Below are 26,043 nucleotides of genomic sequence, written 5' to 3' on the forward strand. Positions count from 1 at the left end.
TTAATTTAAATGTCTTTTATCGAATAATGCAGAGTCAAAGTATACATTAGCAACTCCACTTCTATTATGCAATAATTAAATAAATAAATAATTATTTTCATTGCCTAGGTAGCTGAAATACATCATGGTGGGGATTAACAATAAAACATAAGTTTTCTTTACGTATAGAAATAAAGTGATTGCAACATTCAACGAGAAAACATACTATCAGAAAACACAACCAGGTAAGATACCATTTGGTAATAATAAAACATTAAAAATTTTCTTGTCGTTTTTAAGTAACAACGCTGAATTATAACGATATTAAAAAATTTCGTTGAATTTAAGGATTAAATTAGCATTATATATTTAAAATCGAGATGAGATTAAAAGTGTTGAAATTAGATCATCAATTCCATCACAAAATTTTCAAAATATAAAAAACAATTGGAATCCTGGTAAATTTAAATAAATACAGTACGTTGAGGTTTAAAATTATTCAAATAAATCTTCAAGATAATCGAAGTGTTTTTTTTTTAAATATTTTATAAGACCTAAAGAAGAATAAACGGAGAGTTTATTTTTAATCAATAATTGTATTCAATTGTAATGACGTTTTAAACAAATTTTGAAATTTACGGATAATTTGTATTCTGACTTTCATAATCTTTCACTAGAATAATTACAAAAAATTATATTTCAATCGACAAGATATGTTTTAAAGGGGTTTATTACGCGCGAATACTGGTAAATATTAAATGAACAGATAATGAAACAGAAAATATATTTCATGTATTATCTAATATTGAAAAAGAATTTTAATAATTTTTTCCATATATATACGAATCCAGAGTTCTAGAACGTTTTCTTTTCTTTCCCATTATTTTTGCATGAATTTGTATGCATTTATTTTATTTAACAAAGCGGCAGATAAAAACGTTTACCACTGTGTATGTCCGCATAAACGTAAGTGCTTAATGTTGAATAAAAATAGATTTTAAAAGAGTTGTAAACAATCGAATACTAATAAAAATGCTTTTGAATAGTATCACGCAATAGTATTACGTCTATGCCTTACAACTTTTAAACGATGTAGTTCTATAGGTTATAGGCACTCTGCTTTCGTCGAGTTATGCGGAAAGTAGGTTGCTTTATTTTTAAACGTAACAAATTGAGTGTTTTTTGTGTTAAATAACGATTCAAGCCTCAATATAAAGTGTTATTATATTGGTAATACTCGTTAAATCTGAATGATACGATTAATCTGAAGTATTAATCACGACTTCATCTTTTACAATTTCTTCGATAACAATGACGTATTTATGTGATACACATAGAAATAATAGAATTTGATGCCCCAGAAAAGTGTCCGATTTTCCATCACGTATATATCTGTTGGAAGCGTCCGAATGTATAAGAATAGTTCTCGGAGAAACGAGAAGTGTTTCGTTATAACAAATGATTTAATAAATTTTTAAATAAGTTTCAATATTATGCTATGATTTATTTATTTTTATGGAATTAGTAGAAGATTTCATTCATTTTTCATATTCACTAACTAAAGGCGGAAAATAAGAATTAAAGGTACTGTGTAAAAGTCGGTAAATTTTCTACGTTACATTGTAAAGATGAATACTATTATCACAAAATTTATTAGTGTCCGGTAAGCATAATCACATGTGCCATATTACTTTCTTTTCGGATGCCCATTCGGACATCTTGATAAGTAGAATTCGTTTATGTAGTAATTCCTTAACGCTTTTAGACATTCATGAATTCCTTAATTGACTATCAAGCTCCATTTCTCAAATCTTCGGTAATATCCAATTGGCTTTCTTTTCTGCCTAGTATTTCTTTCTTCGTGCTTTGTTTTTTACATTTCTTTCTTTGTATCTATAATTATTTTAATGGACCCTATTATTTAACAAAGTTTTTTTTCATTATTACGAAAAGCTCGTTTACACTTTTTCTTCTATTTTTTTTATAAAGACTCAAAATTATGAAAATAAAATTAAATGTTTGGTTTATTTTATTGCTTTTAACAATTTTTATTTTATTGAATTAAAAAAATTTAATCAGTTAATTAATTAATCAGAATTTCTTCCAGAAAAAGTGAACCCAATAAAGCAGGAATATGCAAACATTAAAAGAATCGAAGTCACAATATAAGTGGGATATTGTATGGGAAAGCGTAATAGTTTTTCTTTATCTTCACATTAGCTGTCTGTATGGAATATATTTAAGTTTTACTTCAATGAAATTATATACTACGATATTCAGTAAGTAATAAACAAATCAATTTGAATAGTATAAGCTTTGTCATGCGATTAATCGCTATTTTTGATTGCACAATGTCATAAATAAATGACTCATCCTATTATCGCTAGTAGCGATCTATTTCGATTTTCAATTATTAGCCCAGTCAACGCGGGCCATACCCGGAACTTTTCTTGTTTATGCTTCAAAATTTGATCTAAGGGTAAGTTGACGACGCTGAATCGAATGGTGCTAATTATAATAAATCAGCAACCGGCATCTTGGGGAAAAAGGGTAAAAAAGGTATAATATAGCCTTTTCTTAGAATCTAGGCATTTAATCGAAAAAAGTTTCAAACAAAAGTTGTAGAGAATTAAAATATACATAAAAAATGTTCTATGAGTTATCTTCGTATTTTCAAAAATAAGCGAATAAAATTGGATTGAAGATGGGAACAAAATATTAAGAGTGGGAGAAAGCAAGCTTATCCCTCCGTCGCGTTTTACACGCGAGCGAGCTAGTATGCGTGCGAGCGTCCGTGTGCACTAATCCACAAACGAAGGATCTTCGGCAATCTTCGGGACTCTCGGTCTTGAATGCAAGTGAGAGTGAGAGAAGAAACCGATATTTCCCTTTTCTATTTGTTTAGGCGATAACCAGTATTATTGTCCTTGGCCATCGATTGTTGAGCGTTCTGATATTTCTCTTTTTATATTTTTTCTTTCGGTAGCAAGAATTTTACGTCTTGGCCATCGAGCGTCGAACGTTTTGTATACGAGTGCGAGTGAGAAAGAAAACCGATATTTCTCTCTTTCTATTTTTTCTTTCGGTAGCAGAATTTTTCGTTTGGCCATCGTGCGTCGAGCGTTCTATATATCTATATATATCGGCGTATAAGCGCGGCACTTTTAAATCGAATCTTGATGCTTATGGCACGCCGTTTCTTTATTTATTGTCAAAAATAATGAACCTTGAGTAAAAAAAAATAATTCATTTTAACAGAAACTATTATTATTTAGTTGAGAGTAAAAATAATGAATTAATTTTGTGTCTCGCCATAAAATTAATTAGAATAATTAATTGATATAAATTCTTTGCCTCACAAAAATTTATTTGTATATCAAATTGAATACGTATTCTCTTTAAGACGAAATTTAAAATTTAAATATTTTTCCTATTAAATTATGTATTTTATAAAATTTTAAATTACTGACTTTTTGTCTCGTAAAAATTTATTAGTTTATCAAATTAAATACATATTTGAAAAAGAAGAATTTTATAACCACACATAAAATTAATTCAAGATATATATGAAAGGATATTCTAAAAACGTGGAATTTATTTTTTGTCATACATAATTTTAATTCATTTTTATTATGTTATAAGAAAATAGTAATGCATTCTGATTCATCTTCGAAGTCTTAAGAATTGTACGAAAAAATTGAGCTATTATCAAGTGGTGCGTTAGCGTAAGTAGTAACGTCTTCGCTTCTCGCGCTGGGTATTTAACGTTCGATTCTTGTGGGGGAATTATTTTTTTATAAGTTTTTCTATCCTTAGGTTATATAAATTATTTTTACATTTCCTAATTTCTAATTATATATAGAAAAAAAATTAAAATTATTACAAAAAAATTAAAAGCAATGAATTTTTTTACATCCTGCACAAATAAAGGAAGTTTTTACTTCAATTACAAATTCATCCTGTAAATATCATCCTAAAAAATGTATCGTTTCGGCACGTTAAAAATTAATTTTTGTTATTTATTGGATATTATTTTATTTATAATTGGTAATTTTATTACTCGCGTAATAATGTTGATTTCCTAATAAAATTTATATCGTTAGTGCAAAATTTGAAAAAAATCTGAGGTGAGACTCACTGACCGTCTCCTTGTTAAGGATAGAAAAACTTATAAAAAAAATAATTCCCCCACAAAGAATCGAACGTTAAATACCCAGCGCGAGAAGCGAAGACGTTACTACTTACGCTAACGCACCACTTGATAATAGCTCAATTTATTTCGTACAATTCTTAAGACTTCGAAGATGAATCAGAATGCATTACTATTTTCTTATAACATAATAAAAATGAATTAAAATTATGTATGAACAAAAAATAAATTCCACGTTTTTAGAATATCCTTTCATATATATCTTGAATTAATTTTATGTGTGGTTATAAAATTCTTCTTTTTCAAATATGTATTTAATTTGATAAACTAATAAATTTTTACGAGACAAAAAGTCAGTAATTTAAAATTTTATAAAATACATAATTTAATAGGAAAAATATTTAAATTTTAAATTTCGTCTTAAAGAGAATACGTATTCAATTTGATATACAAATAAATTTTTGTGAGGCAAAGAATTTATATCAATTAATTATTCTAATTAATTTTATGGCGAGACACAAAATTAATTCATTATTTTTACTCTCAACTAAATAATAATAGTTTCTGTTAAAATGAATTATTTTTTTTTACTCAAGGTTCATTATTTTTGACAATAAATAAAGAAACGGCGTGCCATAAGCATCAAGATTCGATTTAAAAGTGCCGCGCTTATACGCCGATATATATAGATATATAGAACGCTCGACGCACGATGGCCAAAACGAAAAATTCTCGCTACCGAAAGAAAAAATAGAAAGAGAGAAAATCGGTTTTCTTTCTCACTCGCACTCGTATACAAAACGTCGACGCTCGATGGCCAAGACGTAAAATTCTCGCTACCGAAAGAAAAAATATAAAAAGAGAAATATCAGAAGGCTCAACAATCGATGGCCAAGGACAATAATACTCGTTATCGCATGATAAATAAAAAGAGAGAAATTGGTTTGTTCTCTCACTCGCACTTGCATTCAAGACCGAGAGTCCCGAAGATTGCCGAAGATCCTTCGTTTGTGTATTAGTGCACACGGACGCTCGCACGCATACTAGCTCGCTCGCGTGTAAAACGCGACGGAGGGATAAGCTTGCCTTCTCCCACTCTTAAAATTTTGTTCCCATCTTCAATCCAATTTTATTCGCTTATTTTTGAAAATACGAAGATAACTCATAAACATTTTTTATGTATATTTTAATTCTCTACAACTTTTGTTTGAAACTTTTTTCGATTAAATGCCTAGATTCTAAGATAAGGCTATATTTTACCCTTTTTTACCCTTTTTCCCTAAGATGCCGGTTGCTGATTTTATTATAATTAGCACCATTCGATTCAGCGTCGTCAACTTACCCTTAGATCAAATTTTGAAGCATAAACAAGAAAAGTTCCGGGTATGGCCCGCGTTGACTGGGCTATATCATAACAAAAAGATACATAATTTGAACTTTATGAAAAAATAAGAACAATAAACAATATTCAATTCCTAATTTTTCAGTGATTACATCACTTCGTATAAATGGCCTCGGTATTACTGCAGGTGCTCATAGATTATGGGCACATAAGGCTTACAAAGCTAAATGGCCGATGAGAGTAATCCTGATGATTTTGCAAACTCTTTCATTTCAAGTATGTCTATTTACTTATATTACATTTTCACACACATATATATATATATATATATATATATATATATATATATATAAATAATCGTCCAAAAATTAAACATTTCATTCCGATCAATCAAAGAACTCATTATTTGTAATAATAATATTTATACATAAAATAAATATTACATAATGTTTTTAAATAACAAAATGAATTAAAAATAATATGTAAAGTATTGAATATATTAGAATAAAATGTACCATATCATTTGTGATTAATAATAATAATTTTTAAAACAATATCACATTAAATTACAATCTATGAGACGCGAATCAATAAAAAATGATACACTTATGAGCGGTCGAAAGTAATGCTATAATGTGACAAAATACGTCCAATTGTTGATATTACAGCAATCTATTTATGATTGGGTGAGAAATCACCGAGTCCATCACAAGTTCACCGACACGGATGCCGATCCGCATAACTCGAAAAGAGGTTTCTTCTTCAGTCACATTGGTTGGGTGTTGATGAGAAAACATCCCGATGTTAAAACAAAGGGAGCTACGATAGACTTGAGCGATCTTGAGAAAGATCCAGTGGTCGTTTGGCAACGCAGGTAAAATCAATCCCTCGAATTTTTTGAATTATTTTTTCTTTTATATTAAATATCGATGTTATTTGTGTTTTTGCTTTATTTTGATTTCTAGACATTATAAAATTTTCATGCCATTAGTTTGTTTTATCATTCCTACCTGGATTCCTGTATATTTTTGGGAAGAGAGTTTAATGAACGCTTGGTACGCCACGGTTACCAGATACATCTTGGCATTACACTTTACCTGTCTAGTGAATTCTGCTGCTCATATGTGGGGCGCAAAACCGTATGATAGGTACGTAAACATTTTCTTTTTTTATATATGAACTACATCACTTGCATGCGATAATATTAACTATTAGATTGTATATATATATATATATATAATGATGAACTATTGAAATAGAATTGTATCCTATGTAAAAGAAACTTTGAATATAATATTTGTCATTATTTTCTTTTCGGCAGTGCTATAACTTCGACCGAAATCCCTGTAGTTTCATTCCTTGCAGTCGGTGAAGGTTGGCACAATTATCATCACGTATTTCCGTGGGATTACAAAGCTGCGGAGTTAGGCAACTACAAATTAAACTTAACAGCGGCATTTATCGACGGTTCTGCTAAAATCGGTTGGGCTTATGATCTAAAGACAGTTACTCATGACCTGATTGAAAAACGAGCATCTAGAACTGGAGATGGTAGCATATATAAACATGTCAGTGATAAACACGAGACCAAATATAATAATTCTATTTGGGGTTGGGATGATCCAGATATTGTTCCTGAAGATATTAAATATGCAAAAATATTAAATAAGGCCGAATAAAACAATTTTTATCGTTTGGTGGTGGCATCGAAAAAAAAGTACAGGATTAAAAAAAAACGTAACGTATCATCTCTGATAAAGATGATCATTCTCGATAAAAAATTAAATTTATTCTGTGATAATTTGACAACAATAATTTATCTTAACAATATATTTATGATAATAACATTGTATTCTAAGATTAATACAATACTAATAAATAAATAAATCTTTTACTGCATATTTTAATGTACTGTTCACATTTATTAATTAATCACTATTGTTTACATGCATCTTGAATATGTAGCTATAATATTATTATCATATGTAATATCTGATATTGTGAACATTTTTTCTGTTTAACATTTATTTCTTATACTGAGAACTCGTTTTCTTTAAAAAAATCTTTTTCCTCGTAGTTTATTACCTTTTTTGTTAAATACAAAAATATATATTTACATAAATATAAAAAAAAATAATTTCCATAACTCGCTTTTTTTTCAATCATTAAATCGATTTGCTAAATAGAAAGGCCTAATAATGAAATGCAAAAATTGAAAATTCATAATTTTTTGTCAACTCACTGTACATTCCCGTCTTTAATTCATTTTTACGTTCACCTAAATGGAAATCATGGTTTAATTTAAATGTCTTTTATCGAATAATGCAGAGTCAAAGTATACATTAGCAACTCCACTTCTATTGCGCAATAATTGAATAAATAATTATTTTCATTGCCTAGGTAGCTGAAATACATCATGGTGGGGATTAACAATAAAACATAAGTTTTCTTTACGTATAGAAATAAAGTTATTGCAACATTCAACGAGAAAACATACTATCAGAAAACACAACCAGGTAAGATACCATTTGGTAATAATAAAACATTAAAAATTTTCTTGTCGTTTTTAAGTAACAACGCTGAATTATAACGATATTAAAAAATTTCGTTGAATTTAAGGATTAAATTAGCATTATATATTTAAAATCGAGATGAGATTAAAAGTGTTGAAATTAGATCATCAATTCCATCACAAAATTTTCAAAATATAAAAAACAATTGGAATCCTGGTAAATTTAAATAAATACAGTACGTTGAGGTTTAAAATTATTCAAATAAATCTTCAAGATAATCGAAGTGTTTTTTTTTTAAATATTTTATAAGACCTAAAGAAGAATAAACGGAGAGTTTATTTTTAATCAATAATTGTATTCAATTGTAATGACGTTTTAAACAAATTTTGAAATTTACGGATAATTTGTATTCTGACTTTCATAATCTTTCACTAGAATAATTACAAAAAATTATATTTCAATCGACAAGATATGTTTTAAAGGGGTTTATTACGCGCGAATACTGGTAAATATTAAATGAACAGATAATGAAACAGAAAATATATTTCATGTATTATCTAATATTGAAAAAGAATTTTAATAATTTTTTCCATACATATACGAATCCAGAGTTCCAGAACGTTTTCTTTTCTTTCCCATTATTTTTGCATGATTTGTATGCATTTATTTTATTTAACAAAGCGGCAGATAAAAACGATTACAACTGTGTATGTCCGCATAAACGTAAGTGCTTAATGTTGAATAAAAATAGATTTTAAAAGAGTTGTAAACAATCGAATACTAATAAAAATGCTTTTGAATAGTATCACGCAATAGTATTACGTCTATGCCTAACAACCTTTAAACGATGTAGTTCTATCGGTTATAGGTACTCTGCTTTCGTCGAGTTATGCGGAAAGTAGGTTGCTTTATTTTTAAACGTAACAAATTGAGTGTTTTTTGTGTTAAATAACGATTCAAGCCTCAATATAAAGTGTTGTTATATTGGTAATACTCGTTAAATCTGAATGATACGATTAATCTGAAGTATTAATCACGACTTCATCTTTAACAATTTCTTCGATAACAATAAACGTATTTATGTGAAACACATAGAAAATAGTAGAATTTGACGCCTGGGAAAAAATGTCCGATTTTCCGCCACGTATATAGTCGGTTGGAAAGCTCCAGAATGAATAAGAATAGTTCTCGGAAAGACGAGAAGTGTTTCGTTATAACAAATGATTTAATAAATTTTTAAATAAGTTTCAATATTATGCTATGATTTATTTATTTTTATGGAATTAGTAGAAGATTTCATCATTTTTCATATTCACTAACTAAAGGCGGAAAATAAGAATTAAAGGTACTGTGTAAAAGTCGGTAAATTTTCTACGTTACATTGTAAAGATGAATACTATTATCACAAAATTTATTAGTGTCCGGTAAGCATAATCACATCTGCCCTATTACTTTCTTTTCGGATGCCCATTCGGACATCTTGATAAGTAGAATTCGTTTATGTAGTAGTTCCTTAACGCTTTTAGACATTCATGAATTCCTTAATTGACTATCAAGCTCCATTTCTCAAATCTTCGGTAATATCCAATTGGCTTTCTTTTCTGCCTAGTATTTCTTTCTTCGTGCTTTGTTTTTTACATTTCTTTCTTTGTATCTATAATTATTTTAATGGACCCTATTATTTAACAAATTTTTTTCATTATTACGGAAAGCTCGTTTACACTTTTTCTTCTATTTTTTTTATAAAGACTCAAAATTATGAAAATAAAATTAAATGTTTGGTTTATTTTATTGCTTTTAACAATTTTTATTTTATTGAATTAAAAAAATTTAATCAGTTAATTAATTAATCAGAATTTCTTCCAGAAAAAGTGAACCCAATAAAGTAGGAATATGCAAACATTAAAAGAATCGAAGTCACAATATAAGTGGGATATTGTATGGGAAAGCGTAATAGTTTTTCTTTATCTTCACATTAGCTGTCTGTATGGAATATATTTAAGTTTTACTTCAATGAAATTATATACTACGATATTCAGTAAGTAATAAACAAATCAATTTGAATAGTATAAGCTTTGTCATGCGATTAATCGCTATTTTTGATTGCACAATGTCATAAATAAATGACTCATCCTATTATCGCTAGTAGCGATCTATTTCGATTTTCAATTATCATAACAAAAAGATACATAATTTGAACTTTATGAAAAAATAAGAACAATAAACAATATTCAATTCCTAATTTTTCAGTAATTACATCACTTCGTATAAATGGCCTCGGTATTACTGCAGGTGCTCATAGATTATGGGCACATAAGGCTTACAAAGCTAAATGGCCGATGAGAGTAATCCTGATGATTTTGCAAACTCTTTCATTTCAAGTATGTCTATTTACTTATATTACATTTTCACATATATATATATATATGTGAAATAATAATTTTTGTACGATTATATATATATATATAATCGTACAAAAATTATTCATTTCATTCCGATCAATCAAAGAACTCATTATTTGTAATAATAATATTTATACATAAAAATAAATATTACATAATGGTTTTAAATAACAAAATGAATTAAAAATAATATGTAAAGTATTGAATATTAGAATAAAATGTACCATATCATTTGTGATTAAGAATAATAATTTTTGAAACAATATCACATTAAATTACAATCTATGAGACGCGAATCAATAAAAAATGATACACTTATGAGCGGTCGAAAGTAATGCTATAATGTGACAAAATACGTCCAATTGTTGATATTACAGAAATCTATTTATGATTGGGTGAGAAATCACCGAGTCCATCACAAGTTCACCGACACGGATGCCGATCCGCATAACTCGAAAAGAGGTTTCTTCTTCAGTCACATTGGTTGGTTGTTGATGAGAAAACATCCCGATGTTAAAACAAAGGGAGCTACGATAGACTTGAGCGATCTTGAGAAAGATCCAGTGGTCGTTTGGCAACGCAGGTAAAATCAATCCCTCGAATTTTTTAAATTATTTTTTCTTTTATATTAAATAATCGATGTTATTTGTGTTTTTGCTTTATTTTGATTTCTAGATATTATAAAATTTTCATGCCATTAGTTTGTTTTATCATTCCTACCTGGATTCCTGTATATTTTTGGGGAGAGAGTGTAATGAACGCTTGGTACGCCACGGTTACCAGATACATCTTGGTATTACACATTACCTGTCTAGTGAATTCTGCTGCTCATATGTGGGGCGCAAAACCGTATGATAGGTACGTAAACATTTTCTTTTTTTATATAATATGAACTACATCACTTGCATGCGATAATATTAACTATTAGATTGTATATATATATATATATAAATGATGAACTATTGAAATAGAATTGTATCCTATGTAAAAGAAACTTTGAATATAATATTTGTCATTATTTTCTTTTCGGCAGTGCTATAACTTCGACCGAAATTCCTGTAGTTTCATTCCTTGCATACGGTGAAGGTTGGCACAATTATCATCACGTATTTCCGTGGGATTACAAAACTTCTGAATTAGGAAACTACAAAATAAGCCTTACAACGAAAGTTATTGACGGTTTTGCTAAAATCGGTTGGGCTTATGATCTAAAGACAGTTACTCATGACCTGATTGAAAAACGAGCATCTAGAACTGGAGATGGTAGCATATATAAACATGTCAGTGATAAACACGAGACCAAATATAATAATTCTATTTGGGGTTGGGATGATCCAGATATTGTTCCTGAAGATATTAAATATGCAAAAATATTAAATTAGGCCGAATAAAACAATTTTTATCGTTTGGTGGTGGCATCGAAAAAAAAGTACAGGATTAAAAAAAAAACGTAACGTATCATCACTGATAAAGATGATCATTCTCGATAAAAAATTAAATTTATTCTGTGATAATTTGCCAACCATAATTTATCTTAACAATATATTTATGATAATAACATTGTATTCTAAGATTAATACAATACTAATAAATAAATAAATCTTTTACTGCATATTTTAATGTACTGTTCACATTTATTAATTATTCACTATTGTTTACATGCACCTTGAATATGTAGCTATAATATTATTATCATATGTAATATCTGATATTGTGAACATTTTTTCTGTTTAACATTTATTTCTTATACTGAGAACTCGTTTTCTTTAAAAAAATCTTTTTCCTCGTAGTTTATTACCTTTTTTGTTAAATACAAAAATATATATTTACATAAATATAAAAAAAAATAATTTCCGTAACTCGCTTTTTTTTCAATCATTAAATCGATTTGCTAAATAGAAAGGCCTAATAATGAAATGCAAAAATTGAAAATTCATAATTTTTTGTCAACTCACTGTACATTCCCGTCTTTAATTCATTTTTACGTTCATCAAAATGGAAATCATGGTTTAATTTAAATGTCTTTTATCGAATAATGCAGAGTCAAAGTATACATTAGCAACTCCACTTCTATTATGCAATAATTGAATAAATAATTATTTTCATTGCCTAGGAAGCTGAAATACATCATGGTGGGGATTAACAATAAAACATAAATTTTCTTTACGTATAGAAATAAAGTGATTGAAACATTCAACGAGAAAACATACTATCAGAAAACACAACCAGGTAAGATACCATTTGGTAATAATAAAACATTAAAAATTTTCTTGTCGTTTTTAAGTAACAACGCTGAATTATAACGATATTAAAAAATTTCGTTGAATTTAAGGATTAAATTAGCATTATATATTTAAAATCGAGATGAGATTAAAAGTGTTGAAATTAGATCATCAATTCCATCATAAAATTTTCAAAATATAAAAAACAGTTGGAATCCTGGTAAATTTAAATAAATACAGTACGTTGTGGTTTAAAATTATTCAAATAAATCATCAAGATAATCGAAGTGTTTTTTTTTTAAATATTTTATAAGACCTAAAGAAGAATAAACGGAGAGTTTATTTTTAATCAATAATTGTATTCAATTGTAATGACGTTTTAAACAAATTTTGAAATTTACGGATAATTTGTATTCTGACTTTCATAATCTTTCACTAGAATAATTACAAAAAATTATATTTCAATCGACAAGATATGTTTTAAAGGGGTTTATTACGCGCGAATACTGGTAAATATTAAATGAACAGATAATGAAACAGAAAATATATTTCATGTATTATCTAATATTGAAAAAGAATTTTAATAATTTTTTCCATATATATACGAATCCAGAGTTCTAGAACGATTTCTTTTCTTTCCCATTATTTTTGCATGATTTGTATGCATTTATTTTATTTAACAAAGCGGCAGATAAAAACGTTTACAACTGTGTATGTCCGCATAAACGTAAGTGCTTAATGTTGAATAAAAATAGATTTTAAAAGAGTTGTAAACAATCGAATACTAATAAAAATGCTTTTGAATAGTATCACGCAATAGTATTACGTCTATGCCTAACAACCTTTAAACGATGTAGTTCTATCGGTTATAGGCACTCTGCTTTCGTCGAGTTATGCGGAAAGAATGTTGTTTAATTTTTAAACGTAAAAAATTGATTGTTTTTTGTTTGAAATAACGATTCAAGGCTCAATATAAAGTGTTATTATATTGGTGATACTCGTTAAATCTAAATAACACGATTCATCTTAAATATTAATCACGATTTCATCTTTTACAATTTCTTCGATAACAATGACGTATTTATGTGATACACATTAGAAATAATAGAATTTGATGCCCCAGAAAAGTGTCCGATTTTCCATCACGTATATTATCTGTTGGAAGGCGTCCGAATGTATAAGAATAGTTCTCGGAGAAACGAGAAGTGTTTCGTTATAACAAATGATTTAATAAATTTTTGAATAAGTTTCAATATTACGCTATGATTTATTTATTTTTATGGTATTAGTGGAAGATTTCGTTCATTTTTCATATCCACTAACTGAAGGTAAAAAATAAAAATTAATGGTAGCGTGTAAAAGTAAATAAATTGCCTACGTTACATTGTAAAGAAGAATACTATTATCAAAAAAATTTATTAGTTCTGCTAAGCATAATTACATCTGCCCTATTACATCTTATTACGTAGAATTCGTTATTGCAGTCTTTCTTTAACGCTCTTAGACATTCATGAATTCCTTAATTGACTATTAAGCTCTATTTCTAAATCTTCGATAATATCCAGTTGGCTTTCTTTTCTGTCTAGTATTTCTTTTTTCGCTCTTTGTTTTTTACATTTTATTCTTTGTATTTATAATTATTGTAATGAACTTTATTATTTAACAAAGTTTTTTTTCAACATTACGAAAATTTTGTTTACACTCTCTCTCCTTATTTTTTCATAAAATCTCAAAATTTAGAAAAACAATTAAAATTTTTGTTTAGTTTATTCAATTAAAATATCAAAAATACAATCTGTTAATTAATAAATTAGAATTTCTTTCGGAAAAACTGAACTCCATGAAGCAGGAATATGCAGACATTAACAAAATTAAAACCAAAATATAAGTAAGACATTGAATGGGCCAACTTCTTAACTTTACTCTATCTTCACATTTGCTGTGTGTCTGTATGGAATATATTTAAGTTATACTTCAATAAAATTATATACTAAGTATTCGGGAAGTTTTAAACAAATCAATTTGAATAGTATAAGCTTTGTTATGCGATCAATCGCTATTTTCGATTGCACAATGTCATAAATAAAAGACTCATCCTATTATCGCTAGCAGCGATCTATTTCGATTTTCATTTATCGTAACAAAAAGATACATAATTTGAACTTTATGAAAAAATAAGAACAATAAAAAATATTCTATTCCTAATTTTTCAGTGATTACATCACTTTGTATAAATGGCCTCGGTATTACTGCAGGTGCTCATAGATTATGGGCACATAAGGCTTACAAAGCTAAATGGCCGATGAGAGTAATCCTGATGATTTTGCAAACTATTTCATTCCAAGTATGTCTATTTACTTATATTACATTTTCATATATATATATATTTATATATAAATAATCGTACAAAAATTATTCATTTCATTCCGATCAATCAAAGAACTCATTATTTGTAATAATAATATTTATACATAAAAATAAATATTACATAATGGTTTTAAATAACAAAATGAAATAAAAATAATATGTAAAGTATTGAATATTAGAATAAAATGTACCATATCATTTGTGATTAAGAATAATAATTTTTGAAACAATATCACATTAAATTACAATCTATGAGACGCGAATCAATAAAAAATGATACACTTATGAGCGGTCGAAAGTAATGCTATAATGTGACAAAATACGTCCAATTGTTGATATTACAGCAATCTATTTATGATTGGGTGAGAAATCACCGAGTCCATCACAAGTTCACCGACACGGATGCCGATCCGCATAACTCGAAAAGAGGTTTCTTCTTCAGTCACATTGGTTGGTTGTTGATGAGAAAACATCCCGATGTTAAAACAAAGGGAGCTACGATAGACTTGAGCGATCTTGAGAAAGATCCAGTGGTCGTTTGGCAACGCAGGTAAAATCAATCCCTCGAATTTTTTGAATTATTTTTTCTTTTATATTAAATAATCGATGTTATTTGTGTTTTTTTCTTTATTTTGATTTCTAGACATTATAAAATTTTCATGCCATTAGTTTGTTTTATCATTCCTACCTGGATTCCTGTACATTTTTGGGAAGAGAGTTTGTTGAACGCTCGGTACGCCACGGTTACCAGATACATCTTGTTATTACACGTTACCTTTCTAGTGAATTCTGCTGCTCACATGTGGGGCGCAAAACCGTATGATAGGTACGTAAACTTTTCTTTTTTTTATATAATATGAATTATATCACTTGCATGCGATAATATTAACTATTAGATTGTATATATATGAACTATTGAAATAGAATTGTATCCTATGTAAAAGAAACTTTGAATATAATATTTGTCATTATTTTCTTTTCGGCAGTGCTATAACTTCGACCGAAATCCCTGTAGTTTCATTCCTTGCAGTCGGTGAAGGTTGGCACAATTATCATCACGTATTTCCGTGGGATTACAAAGCTGCGGAGTTAGGCAACTACAAATTAAACTTAACAACGGCATTTACCGACGGTTTTGCTAAAATCGGTTGGGCTTATGATCTAAAGACAGTCTCACACGAAATGATTGAAAAGCGTGCATGTAGAACAGGAGATGGTACCTGGTATCAACATCTCGAAGATCAACACGAGACCAAATATAATAATTCTGTTTGGGGTTGGGATGATCCAAATATTATTCCTGAAGATATTAAAGATGCAAAGGTATTAAATAGGGCCTAATAAAACTATTTTTGTCATTTGATGGTGGCATCGAAAAAAAGTACAGAATTAAAAAAAAACGTAAGGTATTATCACTGATAAAGATGATCATTCTCGATAAAAAATTAAATTTATTCTGTGATAATTTGACAACCACTATTTATCTTAACAATATATTTATGATAATAACATTGTATTCTAAGATTAATACAATACTAATAAATAAATTATTCTTTTACTGCATATTTTAATGTACTGTTCACATTTATTAATTATTCACTATTGTTTACATGCACCTTGAATATGTAGCTATAATAAAAAAAAACATTGAACCAGTAAACAAAACCTGATAAGATATCGTTAGGCATTAATAAAGCATACCATTTTTCTTGTCGTTGATAAATAAAAATGCTTAAATATTACAATATTAAAGTACTTATAAGAAAATTACAATATTCAATACGAATAATGATAAATTTACCAGTAATATAATAGAAAATATATTTCATGTATTGCGTAAAAGTTGAAAAAGGATAATAAATGATTGGTTCTAAATGCATACCAATCCAATGTTCGAGAACGTTTTTTTTTCTTTGTATATTTGCATAAAGCATAGGTAATAGGTTTTTATGTAACAAAGTATTAATTTGAAACATTCATATTTATGCATGTATGCATAAACGTATGAAGTTCACGGTAATACGAATTGAAATTCATCGTAAACGTATATTATACTTTTGAATATTGATTAGATATGTAGATTAGATATTTAATAAACGGGTTTTTTTCCTTGTTTTTTACAAATCATACTTCTTCGCTGCACGAACTATTACCCACGTTTACATATTGTTTGTCGCCTTTGAATTTATTTAAAAATATATTTTCATTTTAACATTATTACGTTAAAAAAAAGTAATCTTTTTTTAAAAATCATTTTTTTACGTTAAAAAAAATGTATCAGTCAGTAGAAAGAAAAATAAGAATTGTGAGATATTGATCGATATCAAGGTTTGAATTAATATGCGTAATAAATATCTAATAATTTAATCGTATGACCAATTAACTTTTTTGTTAAGAGTTTTTATGCACACATTTTTTTAATTAATAATTACAACGAGAGTACACGTAAAACATTATAAGTTTTTATTATCAAGGAGATCTAGTATTTACTACGTGACAAATCTTTTTTATTTTACCAGTTTTTGTCTATCTATTATGGTAATTCGTTTAGCTGTCTTTATGAAATATATCTAGGTATTCACTGATTAGAAATTGTACATTACGGTATTCGTTATAAGTTACAAGTATATATTATATATATAGTACAAGTATATATATTATTATATTATTATATTATTATATTATTATATTATAAGCATATATTTTTATAGTAATGTAACTATATTACTATAATAAGTATATAAGTTATTCACAATTAATTTTAATATTGTAAGTTTCGATAAGTAATCGATCACTATTATAAACTGTCCAATAACATAGATAATAGACTTATTCTATCAACGTAAGCAAAGATCCATAATGATTTTCATTTATTATAATAAAAAAAAATCAGATAATTTAACTCTGTGAAAGCATAAAGACAATACACAATATTTTATTTTTTATACTTCAATGGTAATTACAGATATTATAGCAGGCATCGGTGTCACTGCAGATACTCATAGATTATAGGTTCATAAAGCCTACAAAGCAAAATGACCAATAAAAGTAATTCTGATGATGTACATTTGTACTATTTGTGGATGGGATCATTCAGATATTAATTTCCGAAGTTATTTAAGACTCAAAGATTTTAAATAAACTCAAGTAAAATCTTTAGGAAATTTATAATATATCATATGTATTTTATATATACGTTTTCTAATATTTCATGTTAAGGATTTATATGATATTTATAAATTAATTAACGTATTAAGAGAATATCATTTTACTGTCTACTTTTTAATTAAATATGTAAATACCTAATTGATAATATACGTATCTTCAACTGTTACCATGTTATTTAAATCAATATTTCAATAACATTGCAACGTCAAACATTGATAAGAATACTTGAATAAGTAATACACACAGAGTCGTCTCTTATGAATATTTAATTTATTCTAAACGATAAAGTTTTTAAGACTTCTTTTAATTCGTTCTGACTAATGCATTTAAGTGAAGCATAAATTCGAATGCTAGTCGCGTCTTGAATTGAGAACGAGTTTCGTCATAAGTTCCTACTCGGTATTAAATTAAATTGACCAAACGTGCGTAAAAAAAATACTTACATATGCACTTTTTTTTTATTTTTTATTCTTTTTTTCGCTGAAAATTCTTCAAAATTTTACAAAAGATTAATATAAGTGCAAGGACGAATGTAAATATAACAAATAAGAAATACCGAAGGGAAAAATAATTAATTCCAATAATGATAGCGCTCGATATTAATTTGTTTAAAACTATCACGTTACTGATGATCGAAGGTCGAGCAAAAGTAAAAGTTCTGTTCATACACAGTTTTATTATTCGACCAGTTAATACATGTTCTTGAATGGGTGCACACCAACTACTAGTATACTCGTATGTTCAATGAGTGAGTACAAATTAATATTTTTCATTTGCGCCTGCGTTGAGAAAAGAGAGAATATATGTCGCGTTGTTTCGTAAGTTATAAGAGACAGTAGTAAAAGAAACGACAACAATAAGTGAATGCATTTGTCCATTCGAGTGAAAGTTATACAGCAACTGGTCACGACAGAGAACATTCAGCAAAGAAACGCTTACTACGATAACCCGTGATTCTGCGTTATTGTACACACGTTGCTCTTATCGTAACTAACACATTGTTCTTATCTTTAATTAAATAAAAATGCTAGATAATAGCAATATTGAAAGATTTCATTGAGTGTTAAGATTAAGTTAAGCTTAGTGTATTTACGATCGTGCGAAAATTGAAAGTGTAAGGATTTTAATTCTCATATATATAGAATCGAATGAATGAAATAGCAATCAGAATTTTGTGAAATAAAATTATATAGTGTGCTTAAGTGTTATATCTTGTTAAAAAAATTAGTTAAGAAATAATTAGAATAATCAAGATGATTCTTAGAAAAATGTTTAATAAAATGTAAAGATAAAGTGAGAAACATTTAGGATCACATTTTTTGTTCGATGATTAAATTTGTTTAAAGTGACGTTAGATAAAATTGTTGCATTCTTTAATGATCAATGTTCATATTTTTTTGTTCAATTGTCGGAACTCTTTTGTAAGTCAAAATAAATATTAAATTAAGGCTGTAAAGTAATGCGTACAACGTACTGTGCACTTAAGCGAGTTATCTTCAATCATTATTCTATTTAATTTTTTTTTTTTACAATTTGTCTTATCTCGTCGGCAAGATAATTTGATTACGTGGAAAATATTTTTAATTAACTGATATCAACATCGAGAGGAACGTAATCGTATGATATTCGAATTAAAATAACTAAATATGTAAATCAACATTTTATATAAAATTCTTTTTCGTTTTTAACAGTTGGATAGACAAATTTACAAAATAATTTCATTGCAATAATTTCAAATATAGGTAAATAATAATTTACGATAAAGAAGAAGGGATTATAAACGAGATTTAGCGAAGAAAATACTAAAAATAAATTTAAACGGAAAACAAAATTGTTGATATTACCGACCGAGGCGGATGCAACTCCGATGGGTTACAAGTTAACAATGGGATCAACAGCTGGCGTTGCAAGTCGTAGAGGCGCAGTAACATCGTTGCAACACCGTGGCGACAGGGGTGCTGCTTTTCTCTGCTTTACTTGTGCCATTTGTTTTATTCTAAGTGTGACCTGTACTTTTCTCGGAACTATCGTCGTTTTTCTCGATCATAACGTAGAGGCTGCCAGCTATCGAAACGGTGAGAGACATTTTAACGTTCATCCAAAAATAATTAAAAGTACCCCATAAGGAACCGTCAAAACTGCATTTATCATTGATCACGTGGATGTGACTTATTAGCGCGCTATTTGAATATTCTTAGGATAAATTTGAATTCAAAATAATAAACATCATACAAACAAAGGACCAATCAAAACGATTTTTATTTTACGATACTGCGATACCTACCAATTTAAATTTTTGTATGAAATTCGATAAATTTTCAATTGAACCATATTAAACGATAAAAGATAATAAACGCGTAAAATTGGAACTTATCGAAAAATCTTCGAACGAAATAAATATACAACCCGATGAATGGGACTCTTTATTTCAAAGTCTGACCGGATATTTTTCCTATTGATAGAGATTTATTCGATGACTATCAATTATTTTCCCGCTTTTAACGGCATACAATAGATCCGCGTTATTTCAAAAATAATTTTATTTTTGTTTCATAAATCGGAATAAACTCCATGCAATCGATATATTATAATTGATTACAATAATTATCTTTATTTACAGTTCCAATTGTCAATATGAGCCAGGACGATTACGATTTTAGACTACCGAAGGAAGTCAAACCAATCCATTATGATATTTATTTATACCCCGATCTTACCAATGGTACTTTCGTGGGTAAAGTTACGATCCTTATAGATGTCCTAGACAAAAGGGGTCAAATAGCTCTTCATCAAAAAGATCTCAATATTACTCATATAGAATTGAAAACTTACGATCGCGAAGAGAACTATGAAATCGAATTATTACCTTCATTTACGGTCGGGAAATACGAAATGCTCGTTATTCCAATAAAAAACGAAATTAATTCGGGACTTTATAATCTATCTATCGAATTTAATGGAGCTCTACAGCCGGACAAAATCGTTGGTTTCTATTCAAGCAAATATAAGGACGAGAAGAATAGAACGAGGTAAAAATAAAAAAAAAAATAAAAACCATCTCAAAGATAAATTTAACAATTTCACGAATTTCATCGAATAATATTACGTTAAAAAATTTACTGACGAGATTTTTGTTTTCTTAGGCACATAGCTACTTCCAAATTTGAACCAACTTATGCGAGAAGAGCGTTTCCTTGTTTCGACGAGCCTTCGTTCAAAGCTAAATTTTCAGTTAAATTAGTTCGTCCTACCGACGATTGTTATAATGCACTTTCCAATATGGATGTCAAGGTAACGTTAAAAATAACTTTGTTATTTGTTTTATGATTTTGCTGCTATATTATTTTAATCACGATTACATATGTATTATAGGATACTCTTGTTAATCAACCAAGTCCTGGACTCACCACAGTTGTTTTTACTAAAAGCGTACCCATGTCGACTTATTTAAGCTGCTTCATAATCAGCGATTTCGTAGCTGTTACAAAAAAAGCTACGGGTTTCGGTGGCCGTGAATTTCCCGTTAGCGTATACACTACCAGAGCTCAAAAGGAAAAAGGATTGTTTGCTCTTGATATTGGTGTTGATATAATAGATTATTATATCAATTTATTCCGTATAGATTATCCCTTGCCTAAGCTTGGTAAATAACGATTAATTAAATCGATTCTTTGTTAATTGTTTGTTAATTTTTAAGAGACATATGTTACATTGAAATATTAATTTAACAGATATGATTGCAATACCAGATTTTGTTTCTGGCGCGATGGAAAATTGGGGTATTGTAACGTACAGAGAAGCTAGATTACTTTACGATAATCAAACAAGTTCTACTCGAGATATGCACGATATCGTCACTGTAATTAGCCATGAATTGGCACATATGTGGTTTGGTAATCTAGGTAAATGCTATAATGAAACTCATACAAATGAAAATATATTAAATAGTGATTAATAATAATATTTGCTCTTTTTTTTTCTATTCAGTTACAATGAAGTGGTGGAACGATTTATGGTTAAACGAAGGTTTTGCCTCGTTCATGCAATACAAAAGTGCAAATGCTATTCTTCCCGATTGGGGACTGGTCAGTATTGACAAGATATAAATTAATGAAATTACGTCGATCTAAAGAAAGATTAAAAAACAAAAAAGTACAAAGCTAAACATTAATATCCACGATTATGATTCATATAATGTTAAATCATAAGATCAAAATTGCCATCCAATCAATTATATATGATCATTATATAATTATTCTATCAATGACGAAGGTTTCGTATTAAAAGAAAAGTGGATTTTCAGATGGAAGAATTTCTCCTCGACCAAATACATTTGGTCTTCATTACAGATGCCAAATTGAGTACGCATCCGATCATTCAAACTGTTAACAATCCTGACGAGATCACATCAATTTTCGATGATATTTCTTATAGAAAGGTAAGTAACGCACAAGATCATTATTTATGTGTTTATTTATGAATAAATAAATCGATATTACTCGAGTAGTTATATTTACTCTTTTTGTAGGGATCATCCGTAATACGTATGATGGAAAATTTTATTGGTGCTGATAAATTTTATGACGGTATTAGAATTTATCTGAATACGTTCACCTATCATAATGCGGAAACGGCTGATCTCTTGAAAATTTTACAAGATCAAGTTGGAACAGAAATAAATGTGACGAAAATTATGGATACCTGGACTAGACAAAATGGTTTTCCTATTGTTAATGTTCACAAGACTGAAAACAAATATATCTTAACGCAAAAACGTTTCTTAGCTGATCCAGATGCTAAGATAGATCCTTCGGAATCGGATTACGGGTTGGTAGAATTCAATCCAAATTATACTAATATTAATGATCTAAAGCAATGATTAATTTATACGATATTCTCTTTTTAGCTATAAATGGATAATACCTATTACTTATATTACTAATAAATCATCTAAACCAACTTTAGTCTGGTTCGATAATAATGCAACTAATCGTAAGTATACATTAAAATTATTCTTATTTTAATTTAACGTTAAGTTAATATCATTTTCAGTGGTGATCGAGTTAAAAGAACCTGTCGAATGGATTAAATTTAATAAAGATCAAATAGGTTATTATCGTGTTAATTATGACACAACGGAATGGGAAAATTTAATTTATCTTCTAAAATACTATCACAAGGTAAATGTCCGGCTTCGTGTTAGTATATATACTTGTAATTTAGATATTTCTTAAAAATGAATAAATGTTGACATTTACAGAGATTATCTGTATCAGATAGAGCTCACCTCTTGGAAGAAGTATTTAGTTTAGCCTCTGCGGGTGAACTTGATTATGGCATTGCTATGAATATGACTACATATCTTCCACGAGAAAATCATGTTATTCCTTGGACGGTGGCATCAAAAAATTTATTGGCCATAGATCAATTTTTATCGTCAACCAATTTATCTACTGTTTTTAAGGTCGTATAATAATAAATATATATATATATATATATATATATATATATATATATATAGAGAGAGAGAGAGAGAGATAAATACAAATATTCCAGATAATATATTTACGTATTTAATAATTTATATTTTTACAGTCCTATGTGAGAAATTTAGTTGATAGCGTTTATCACGATGTAACGTGGCGTGTAGATAGCACAGAAGATCACGTTATGCTGTAAGAAAAAAAACGTACTTATTTATGAATTCATATCTTATTAAAATAACTAGATCAAATTTACAGGAGACTTCGTTCGATAGTGTTAGACCTGGCTTGTTCGGTAGGCCATATAGAATGTTTAGAAGAAGCATCTGAAATATTTAAAAAGTGGATAAATGATCCAAGAGATGTTCGTCCACATCCAGATATTCGAGGATTGATTTATTATTATGGTTAATATCTATACCCATCAAGTTATTTTAATAATAAAGATTAGCCTCGATTATTTGAAACGAATAACTTCTATTTGAATATCGTTACAGGCCTAAATTATGCTGGTACCGAAGCTGAATGGAATATTATGTTCGACAAATTTGTCGAGGAAACAGATTCTGCTGAAAAACTTAAATTGATGCGCGGATTAACAGGAATACGGGAAAGTTGGCTTTTGAGCAAGTTAGTAATCTCCTTGTATAAAATAAACAATATTTATTATATATTAATACTTCTTAAAAATATTCGATATATTGTTTCATTTTTATTTTCATTAGATTTATTAACATAGCGAAGAATGAAAATTACGTTCGTGCACAAGATTTCTTTTCTTGTTTAACGGCAATTTCGAATAATCCTATTGGTACATCTCTCGTTTGGGATTGGGTCAGAGGAAATTGGGAATTTTTAGTTCAAAGATACACTTTGAACGATCGATACCTTGGACAACTTATACCTGGAATAACTAAAACTTTTGCTACCGAAACGAAATTGAATGAGATGAAAGCATTTTTCGAAAAATATCCTGAAGCTGGTGCTGGTGTATCGAGCCGAGCTAAAGCATTGGAAACAGTACAGAATAATATCAAATGGTTGAAAACAAATACAGAGAAGCTTGAAAACTGGTTGAATTCACATTCCAGCAATTAATATAATTGATCAAAATGTAATATTGTTAGAATATGAAATGATATTACCAATGTATTCCTATGTGAAAAATAATTTTTATCGATGAAAGAAACTTATGAGAATGTTTATAAATATCCGACTGTTTGTATATTAATTAAATCGATAAATCAGCATTTATAAAGAAATGTATAGATGCAGTAAGTTGACAAAAAAAAAATAAAGATTTTTACTTCGTATAGAAAAAAATTTAATTTATTCTTCTACTCTCAAACTCATTAATCTAAATGTTTTGTTTCAAAACCCATCTAAAAATAGTTCAAAGATTCGATCAAATGAAAATATATTATATCAAATCTATTTTCGATAATCAAATACAAATAATCAAAATTTATTACAATTCACAATAAAATTATAATGTTAATAGTTTGACGGTGTTTCTCGATCATTTAACAATGGCTGAACAAAAAATCATGTTATTTGTCAATGACAGAAATACAAAATCACATAAAAGATTTTTTATTTCTGTGGTGTGAATCCTCAATAACTTCAAATAAGATTAGAAGATATTTTGTTACAAAGTATACGATATTATTATTTTTATCAAATCGTTCATTTTCGTTTGAAAATTACTTGATAATAATTATCTACTTTACGATATAATTTCTGCAAGATAATCGTTGAACTGTAATTGTTGGCGACGTAAGACCAAAACGAAGCGGACTTGCAACAAAATGTATCAAGCTTGCTTGTTGAGATATTAACGCCTTTCTTGAGTTGAAATAATTTTCTAGTTGTTATCCGTAAGAACAGGAGTGAAAAAAAAATTATTATTAGAAAGATACTGAAGATTAATATATCTTGTGAATTATCGCAAACCATATTCTGACAATTTTATCATACGTTTTAAAGAAAAAGTGTTTTTGTAAAGCTAGTTGTAAAATGAAGATAACATTAATTGCACTTTCCAATCAGGTAAAACTATCAATTCTTCTATTATTTTAAACGCGATTATAGGAAGCACCTTATGGAATTATTAATAGAGAAAACTCTTTACCTCCTTACAACTTTTCGTATAAAATAATTTGATTTAACTTAATTTCTAGTTTTGTTACAGAAATAAATTGATTAATACAAATATAACTAAATTTTTCGTACAATTTCGTAAGCCATTGTGAACGAACTATTCGCTTGAAAAAATTCAAATATGCAATAACCAACATCAAGTTAAAAATTGATCAAATAACCTAATCGATTTAATTAAAATTTTACGCAACACTTTTGTAAGATGTTAAATACTGTGTTTCTGTTGCTGTTCTTTTTTAATTAACGAGATATAATGC

General features: G+C 28.2%; 4 protein-coding genes across 6 annotated transcripts; all 4 read left to right on the top strand.

Annotated features, from left to right (window-relative positions):
• Positions 1–152: 152 nt before the first annotated feature.
• LOC122519861 (acyl-CoA Delta-9 desaturase-like) lies at positions 153–7,183 on the top strand. The gene is made up of 6 exons (XM_043639616.1): positions 153–224; positions 2,087–2,258; positions 5,617–5,747; positions 6,140–6,345; positions 6,437–6,619; positions 6,793–7,183. Exons 2-6 carry the CDS (start codon positions 2,114–2,116, stop codon positions 7,148–7,150), a joined length of 1,023 nt encoding a protein of 340 aa, XP_043495551.1. The 5' UTR covers positions 153–224; positions 2,087–2,113; the 3' UTR covers positions 7,151–7,183.
• A 771-nt stretch (positions 7,184–7,954) lies between these two features.
• LOC122519862 (acyl-CoA Delta-9 desaturase-like) lies at positions 7,955–11,988 on the top strand. The gene is made up of 6 exons (XM_043639617.1): positions 7,955–7,987; positions 9,839–10,022; positions 10,235–10,365; positions 10,764–10,969; positions 11,062–11,244; positions 11,420–11,988. The coding sequence occupies exons 2-6, from the start codon at positions 9,878–9,880 to the stop codon at positions 11,766–11,768; spliced, it is 1,014 nt and encodes a 337-aa protein (XP_043495552.1). The 5' UTR covers positions 7,955–7,987; positions 9,839–9,877; the 3' UTR covers positions 11,769–11,988.
• A 393-nt stretch (positions 11,989–12,381) lies between these two features.
• On the top strand, positions 12,382–16,316 carry LOC122519391 (acyl-CoA Delta-9 desaturase-like). Its single transcript, XM_043638796.1, has 5 exons — positions 12,382–12,393; positions 14,788–14,952; positions 15,320–15,525; positions 15,619–15,801; positions 15,962–16,316. The coding sequence occupies exons 1-5, from the start codon at positions 12,382–12,384 to the stop codon at positions 16,314–16,316; spliced, it is 921 nt and encodes a 306-aa protein (XP_043494731.1).
• Positions 16,317–18,710: 2,394 nt separating this feature from the next.
• LOC122519768 (glutamyl aminopeptidase-like) lies at positions 18,711–24,817 on the top strand. Of its 3 annotated transcripts, none has more exons than XM_043639446.1 (16): positions 18,711–18,891; positions 19,886–20,218; positions 20,764–21,172; positions 21,287–21,434; positions 21,516–21,786; positions 21,875–22,045; positions 22,131–22,228; positions 22,447–22,581; positions 22,672–22,970; positions 23,050–23,135; positions 23,196–23,323; positions 23,404–23,607; positions 23,739–23,818; positions 23,885–24,033; positions 24,124–24,256; positions 24,352–24,817. In XM_043639446.1, exons 2-16 carry the CDS (start codon positions 20,011–20,013, stop codon positions 24,722–24,724), a joined length of 2,892 nt encoding a protein of 963 aa, XP_043495381.1. In that variant the 5' UTR covers positions 18,711–18,891; positions 19,886–20,010; the 3' UTR covers positions 24,725–24,817. The 3 variants fall into 3 exon arrangements, with proteins under 3 accessions (XP_043495381.1, XP_043495380.1, XP_043495382.1); XM_043639445.1 differs by lacking the exon at positions 18,711–18,891 and adding an exon at positions 18,960–19,257; XM_043639447.1 differs by lacking the exon at positions 18,711–18,891 and adding an exon at positions 18,960–19,129.
• Positions 24,818–26,043: the final 1,226 nt, after the last annotated feature.

The sequence above is a fragment of the Polistes fuscatus genome, unplaced genomic scaffold, assembly GCF_010416935.1.
Source record: "Polistes fuscatus isolate 324 unplaced genomic scaffold, CU_Pfus_HIC Scaffold3, whole genome shotgun sequence".
In the NCBI taxonomy this organism is placed as follows: domain Eukaryota; kingdom Metazoa; phylum Arthropoda; class Insecta; order Hymenoptera; family Vespidae; genus Polistes; species Polistes fuscatus.